We start from the raw sequence: 7,654 nt of genomic DNA on the forward strand, positions 1-7,654 counted from the left end.
TCAGAAAACATGCTAAGACCTTAATAGGACTTAGGATTGAGTCATTGGTAATGACTAGGTGCCCTGGTGGTATAGTGTGTTATGTGTTGGGCTGCAATCCACATGGTCAGAAGTTCAAAACCACCCCCAGCAGCTCTGCTGGATAAAGACTGGACTTTCAGCTCCTGTAACCAGTTACAGTTTTGGAAACCCACAGGCCCTTGCTACGAGTCGGGTTCTGTGTGGAATTGCAAACCCACTCTTGGGCATCCAGAGCGGTCTGTTACTCACAGCAGGGTTTCCCTGGTTGGATGGGAGCATCTCTAAGGTCCCGCCCAGCTCTGAGAGTCAAGGAGCAACATCAGAGGAAGTGTTGTGTTGGTTTTCCCCCACTGGGGCTGGGAGAATAAAAACAAAATCAAGCAAACTTCTGGAATAGAGTGAGCAAAGGCCTGAGACAATGTTTCGGTATGTGAGAAGCTTCTGGGTGGGGCGCCCATTGGGACAGTCCAGGGGTCAGTTCCATGCAGACGGAGACAGAGAATAAGAGAGCAAGAAGACTCGGCATCAGGGAGCACAGTGCACTTTATTATAGAATGGACAAGGGCACCGAGGGGAGGAGGAGGTATGTGTAGGTGGTCACGTCCCTACCATCTCAGGCCAACAAGCACTGCTCTGCCGGTCCCTGACTTGACTCATTTAAATGTCCTTGGTACTGGAGGCAGCGAGAGTGGTGACAAACCAACCCAAGGCCCCGTGGGAAGCCCACTGAAGGCATTCTGGGAGAGCCTCGTTTTGTGCGGCTCTACACTTGCCTCACCATTCGCATCACATCAAATTCCCTTATTTGATATTACTCCTCACTCTTAGTCGCGGCCCCCTCCCCACCCAGTTCTGGCTCGAATGAAGTTGATTTCGTGTCAGAAAATCTCCGAGAGAAGCAGGATTCTGAGCATGAATTCTCAGTCACATAAATAGCGTCGGGAAAATATACAGTCATAACACACACGCACACTCTGGTGGAAATCATCTTCAGGGGAAGTTCATGAAGGCATGCCCTGGGACAGCCTCTCTGTCTATAAACGCAGCTTGACTGGAGTCTCTGTCCCCCGCCTTACAGAGAAGCGCATCTGAGAGAAGCCCACCCCTTACCCAATCCCTGATTGGGAGAGGCTCCTAATTTGGGAGAGGCTGTGGGGGTGCCCGCAGTGCTGGCAGCCAGGGGCTACTCTTTCAACAGCCCCAGCTTCTTCAGAGCCTCCCTTCTGTGCTCATCAGGGACGCCCTTTGGGGAGATCCTGACACTGACGCAGGGGGGTCGCGGCAGCTTGTCCCGACTCTGTCCTGACAAGGAAAAGCGCTTAGAATCCTGCTCCTGCTTTAGGTCTGCCAGCTTGCCCACTTGGATACCTTCAAAATCCTTCCCTGTGCCCAAGGAGGCTGGGCGGGGCCGGGTACTGCGCAAGACACTGGGGGAGACCTTATCCAAGAAGGAGCCCTTTTCCAGAGAAGAGCTGATTTGGGGGCTGGGATCTTTCTCGGCGGAGAGGTAGCTGCTCAGCCCTACGCCTGAACGCTCCAGAGTTTTGGACTTGAAGCTCATCTGTCTCAGGCCAGGAATGTTGCTCTCCTGGAGGATGAGGCCGGAGCCAGGCTTTGCCAGAGCCGGAGGGCTGTTTGTCCTGGTGGCCTTAGGGATGGACATTGGCGTGGATTTGGCAGCTGAAGCCTTCGGTGGGGAAGGTTGCTGGGCAGGAATCAAAACCTTCCCTGGAGAGGAGGACGCCGGGGCTGGAGCTGGAGCGGAAACCTTCACAGGAGAAGGTCCCTTTGCTGGAGCTGCAGCTGGAGTCTTCATTGGAAACGGTCCCCGCCCTAGAAGTGGTGTCGGTGAGGCCTGAGCCTTTCCGGAAGCAGAAACAGCCAGGGAGACCGGGGCTGGACCTGCGGGCGGAGCCAGGGCAGTGGCCCTTGCAGAAGGCTCCTTGAGTCTGAGGGAGCTAGTGGGCTTACTGAAGTGGGGGCTGGATTCATCTTGGTCCTGGGGTAGGCCCAACTTCTCCAGTGCTTCTCTGCGGGCTTTCCTCTGCTCTTGCAGCGAGCCGGAGACCAGGCCAGAATCTCCAGGGGCCACTTCCAAGTGCGCGGACAGCCAGTTGTGGGAATCACTGTGGAAGCTGCTTCGGCTGCTCTTCAGGACAATATTAGGTGGCAACTTCCGGGGCTTCGGGGCAGTGAGGGGGGCCGGGCGGGCATTGGTATCCCCTCCAGGTGGGAGATGAGCATCTTCAGCTCCGGCATTCGGAGGTGAGAAGGCAGGAGAAGGCCCGGCTTGTCCTGGGCCACCCACTGAGCCTTTCTGGGCAGGTTTTTGGAACATGGCCCCGGTGGAAGCTTCAGCTCTCTCCTGGGCACTCGTAGCTAGGGGGAGGTTGGCTGTGCTGCTTGACTGTGCCGAGCCCTGAGACAGGCGGTCTGCTTCACGCTGCTCTGGCAAGGAGTCCCGGAAGGCCTCTGGTGGGGGGATGAGCACCACGTCCAAATGAGGTGTGGCCTCCTGGGGGCTGGCAGGTGCCAAAGTGCACTGGCTTCTCTGGCTGGCCCCCTGGCCCTTGGTCTCGGGTACAGGAGCCTGAGTTTCTTCAGAGACGGGGGGCTGCGTCTGTGTGGCGCTTTTCCTGAGCTTCTGGCTTCCGCTAATGTGGATATTTCTGGGGAGGCTGTGGGAGCCAGACTTGAAGCCCAGGCCCTGGGGCTCAGAGGTTTGGGATGGGTTGAACGGGGTCTTCTTCCTGGACACCGGTGCTGGCTGGACGGTTGTCTTCTCCGGATGCGCTGTGAGCGTGAGGGAAGACAGACAAAGAAGAGCAGACGGAGGTGAGGGCTGCCAGAAAGGTAAAAGCACCTGCTCTCTGAACTCTGACCTCCAACTCGCCAAGGATGGGTTTTACCCTCTGCTCTTAAAGGGACAGCACTCTTTACTGGATTAGATCAACAGTAGCAGATTTCCATCCACCAACGATTACGTTTTCATGGTGGTTGTGTGGATGGTAGCTCCAGATTGCTCCAGGCCCCTCATGTAGATGCTCCCCACGCCCTTGTAAGGTGCCTGGGACAGTCCCTTCTAGTTACCTACGAGGCTGCCACGTAGCTGAGGCCAATAGGAACACACGAGCAGGTGACTGGCTCCTGATTTGAAGCATCTTCCACTTTGCTCTCTCTGGGCCACTGGAGGATTCTATAATGACCATAACAATCCGACTCCAGGGCCTAGCATGGGCTCTTCCTTCCCAGGGAGAGAGGCAGCAGGCCTCTTTGGTCCACTGAGCCAGGTGAATAGGTCTCAATGGGCAGAGAAGCCCCCTGTCCTTTAGCACTCTGTGGATGCGGGATCTGACACATTGTCAACAAATTCTTGCGAAAGGAATGACTAAATTCGTGCAGCAATAATACCAGGGAACTGCCCTCAGGGATAAAGTGCCCCACCCCCGCCCCCGGGTCTTGCGATTAGGGTCCTACTGTGTTCTGCTTCTACTGAGCCAACACCCCACGGGCCCTCCTGGCTCTTAAGCTAGCCTGGCTGCAGGTGTCTCCCACAGCGGATCTCCCTCCCACTGCACTTCTCTCGCTCCTGCTTATCTCGTAGAGCCCCTGCCTCTGGGTCTCCCAGATTAGCTCCCCAGACGACCGCTCCAGATCTGGCTGACCACTCAACTTTTCATGTTTTCCCCACCCCCAAACTGGTCCTATCTCTTTACTATTTCTCTTGAGGGAAAAAGAAGTGGCCAAGCCCCCTCTAGCCAGGCCTTTGGTTCTTCCTAGAAAGACTGTGGGAGGCTGGCGCCCTGGCAGTCCCAGGGACCTGGCTTTCTTCTAGCCAGGAGTGTGGTGGGAGTACAGTTGGTTTTTGCTTTGCCTGGGACCCTGGGGGCGAAGGGTAGCGTGACCGGCAAGGTGTACACCTTTGGGGGATTGGCGGGAGACTGTAACCCAGCCTGTCTTACCCTGGGGAGCAGGCTGAGTCAGAGGCAGTGCACGAGAAGCCTGGGGAGTGGTGGCCGGCTCCGACTCGTCGGTGGACAGCCCGCTGTCAGCCTCAGTGTCCAAAGATCCGATGGTCTCCTCTAGGAAGAGCAGGCACTCCTTCTCCGCAGCGGACAGGAAGTCGTAGCTGCTGTCACTCTGCAGTCAGTGGGGAGAGGAAGGGGAGGAGAGGGAGCCGTGAAACTGGTGGCGATGCAGAAACTGGCGGGGCCGAGAGCCACCCTGCAGTGGGAAGGAATGCTGAAGAGCTGGAAAACCCTCTACCAAGGTTACTCTGCAAACCTGCTTCCTGGAACTGCACACAGCTGGGGAGGGCAGGAGACACTCTTTCTTAGGCTGTCCCAGGAGTCCCCAGCTCTGGGAGCTGGGCAGGAAGGTGGCAAATGACCTTGCTTTTATTCCGTCCTGGGTGGATGAGTTTAGGGCTGTAGATCAGAAGCAGTCCCAACTCCTAGTCTCAGTTTCTCATTGTGACCTTGCCAAGAATTTCCCTCGACACACCAACCAATATACGGGCAACACGCATGGGGTGAGGGTACGCTGGAATCGGCTTGGTGGCAGTGGACTTCAGATGACTCGAGCTCCCATTGGAACATCGTAGCTTAGAAATTTTCAAAGGTCTTGTGCACACTTGATGGACTATGTCAAGGGCAGCAGGAGGACAAACAGGAAATGTGGTCAAGGTCTGGTTGCCAGGCCAGAGGAACAAAGGCATGATTAGCCACAAATAAATTTACCAAATCATTTATACTTGACTTGGAAATGCATTCCATACTGGATTTTATTTCTGCCCTTGCAGATTTACTTTCTTGATGGCATTTGACTCTGGCTAACACTCAGAGTGTAAATTTCTTAAGCAAATATTAGCTTAAGTGGGTGGGTGGAGAAATCAGAAGGGTATGGGGGAAGGGAAAGCAACTTAGTCTCACACACACACACACACACACACACACACAACCTTATCTAAGTAGACAATTTTCATTCTGAAAAAGCACATGGGGATCCTGGGAAGGAAAGGTAATGGTCACAAGAAATGGACACTGCCCATGTTCCACCAGTCCAGGAAGGAACTTGGCATGGGTGCTCTCCAAAGGCCAAGGTTAAAGGCAAATGGGAATGTCAGCAATATGGCGGTATGCCTTCGTGCCAGTTCCTCTCCTCTTTCTCATATTTGTGACGCATCAGCATTGTACAGTCTCCAGACCCACTGAGATGCCCAGGAAAGGTTTTGAGACAGCGCTAAAGCTAAAACTATGGGGGAGGCAGCTTTGGGAATAATAGCTTCCGGCCCCTTAGAATTACCTGCCAGTTGTCTGACTGAGGGCGGCACCTCAAAGAGAGAGCCCAGAAACCCGAAGGCAATTTGAGGGTTTCCTTGAATAAAGACTGCCTTAGACTGCCCTCTCTTCCTGACAACCTTTAATCTCTGCCACACTCTGTGTCAATGGTATGTGACTATTCAAGTTGACTTCAACCTAATAGAAACAGGACAATGTCTTGTGGCCCCATCATCGATGATCAAAAAGAAATGAAAAACGGATGGTCTGCTCTTTGGATGTTGTGTGTGTACTGCCTTTGTGTGTGTGCCCCATTTTTACACTTGGCTAGATGAAACATTCTTGACCTGCAGTACCTAAGCCCAAGGTCATTGAGCTGATTTCCTGACTCATAGCATCTCTATATCAGGTATCGGGACGGTACAGCTTTGTGAGAACAAGTTGCCTCATCTTTCTGCTTCAGAGTGGCTGCGGGGTTTGATCTGCTGACCTTACTATTAGTAGCCCAACACCTAACACACAGCAACACCGGGGAACCTTTGACATTCAGTGGAGACCTTTCTAATCCTTAAATCTTCCAACACCTCTATAGAATCTAAAGGAATAATGTGTCAATCCTCAAGGGTTATTATGTATAAAGAGCCAAGAAAACCTTAAGAGTTGATCTCTAAAAGAGAAACATCTAAACAATTGATTAAATGTCTTTTGCAAATAGTTAAACACTGGGTGTGAGAAGAGTAGCCATTTGTGCTCCTTGTCAGACCATCGCCTGTCTACATGAAAGTGTATGTGTGCCAAGTATTTTATATGAGCAGGAGCTTGATGAGTGAGGCCACAATATTATTTCTATTTCAGTACTAAGGAGACAGAAGCTCAGAGATGCTAAGTGTTTGCTCCAGGCCAGAGAGCTTTTAAGTAGAGAACCCAGTTCTGTTTGACTCTTGAATACAGTTTCTTAATGACTTCGCTCCTTTTGATCTGCCATTATATCATTGCGGAAAACTTCCAGAATCCCTGTGCTACCAGACCGCTGTCCAGTTTCCACAAATCAGTGCCTGGCCTGTTCATCTCCACTCAACAGCCCCTAACCCCCACCCCACAACCTAATGAGATTGGCGAGGGGGCCGGCAGGCATGTCTCTTTGGGGCCACCACCCTGTTCTCTGCAGAGCAAGAGGTGATTCAGAGGAAGAAAGGCCCGTGGAGGCTGCTGTGATTCGCCCAGAGGAGGACGATGAAAGAGAAGGTGCAGTGAGCAAGGAGGACGGTGGCAGCGCGGGGCAGCGAGCAGGCCAGGCTGCGAGACAGGAGTACGTACAGATCCCGAGTGCGTGGAGGTGGCGCTCATCATGCTGTCGCAGCTGCCGACGCGGCTCCCGGGTTCCGAGCCCGGCCCCTCTGGCCAAAGCTCCCTCTCCGGCATCGCCTGTAGCAAGGTGCAGGAGCTGCGCAAGGGGCTCCCAGAGGGGAAGCGGGGAGAAGCGAAGAATGTCCCAGGCCGGGTCTGAAAAGAGAAGAATCAAAGCCACGTGTGAGCAGAGGCTCTCGCTAGGCGGTGCCCAGACCCCAGAGCAGCATGGCGGCAGGGACGCCAAGCAAGCAGAGAGCTGGAAGGGGGCCCAGGACAGCCGTTACCCGAGCCCCCGGGCTGTGCGGAAGGACCCACGAGCTGCTCAAATCCTGGCGCAGGGAGGACTCGCAGGGAGGACTGCCGTGGAGAGGCAGTCTAGCCAGAAAGGAGATCCCCTCTCTTCTCTTAGTCACCTTTCCCACCTCTGATCCAAGCAGCTCACCCAACAATTCCATGACTATAAACTGTTAGTATGATAGAAGTTGGCAGCTTCATTTCTGGGGGTAGACGGACGTGGGGTCAAACCCCAGTTCAGTCACTCAGTTAGGCAACTTGACACAATGGTGCTCCCATCCAGCTGATTCCAACCCAAAGCGACCCTGTGTGGGATTTCTGAGATGGCCAGTCTTCGGGGGAGCAGCAAGCCCCATCTTTCTACTGCAGAGATGCGTGGGAACCCCTCACCTTGCAGTTAGCAGCCCATCACCCAGCTCTAACCGGGCTCCTTCCCTCGTGCAACAGGTTTACTAAAATTGTTGGATGAGAGGACCCTTGGCAGAGTTTAGCAATAAACAATCAGATAGTGAATAAATACATGACAACTCTTGTCCCTGTCAGACACAAAGACCAGATCCACCTAGGAGCCGACACTACTAAAGTAAAGGAAACAAGCGTGTAGCAAAAAGAGGGGTCTAGTTAAAGAGGAGGGGCCTGGCTGCCCAGTGGTTATGCACGGGGCCGTGAGCTGCAAGATGAGCCGTTTGAAACCACCAACCGCTCTGGGG

General features: G+C 53.7%; 1 protein-coding gene across 1 annotated transcript; it reads right to left on the reverse strand.

Moving 5' to 3' along the window:
• Positions 1-1,204: 1,204 nt before the first annotated feature.
• Positions 1,205-6,722, reverse strand: C1H1orf116 (chromosome 1 C1orf116 homolog). The gene is made up of 4 exons (XM_075540562.1): positions 6,618-6,722; positions 3,984-4,161; positions 1,790-2,814; positions 1,205-1,726 (listed from the first exon to the last, which is right to left on the reverse strand). Exons 1-4 carry the CDS (start codon positions 6,720-6,722, stop codon positions 1,205-1,207), a joined length of 1,830 nt encoding a protein of 609 aa, XP_075396677.1.
• Positions 6,723-7,654: the final 932 nt, after the last annotated feature.

Source organism: Tenrec ecaudatus, chromosome 1 (genome assembly GCF_050624435.1).
Source record: "Tenrec ecaudatus isolate mTenEca1 chromosome 1, mTenEca1.hap1, whole genome shotgun sequence".
Taxonomy (NCBI): domain Eukaryota; kingdom Metazoa; phylum Chordata; class Mammalia; order Afrosoricida; family Tenrecidae; genus Tenrec; species Tenrec ecaudatus.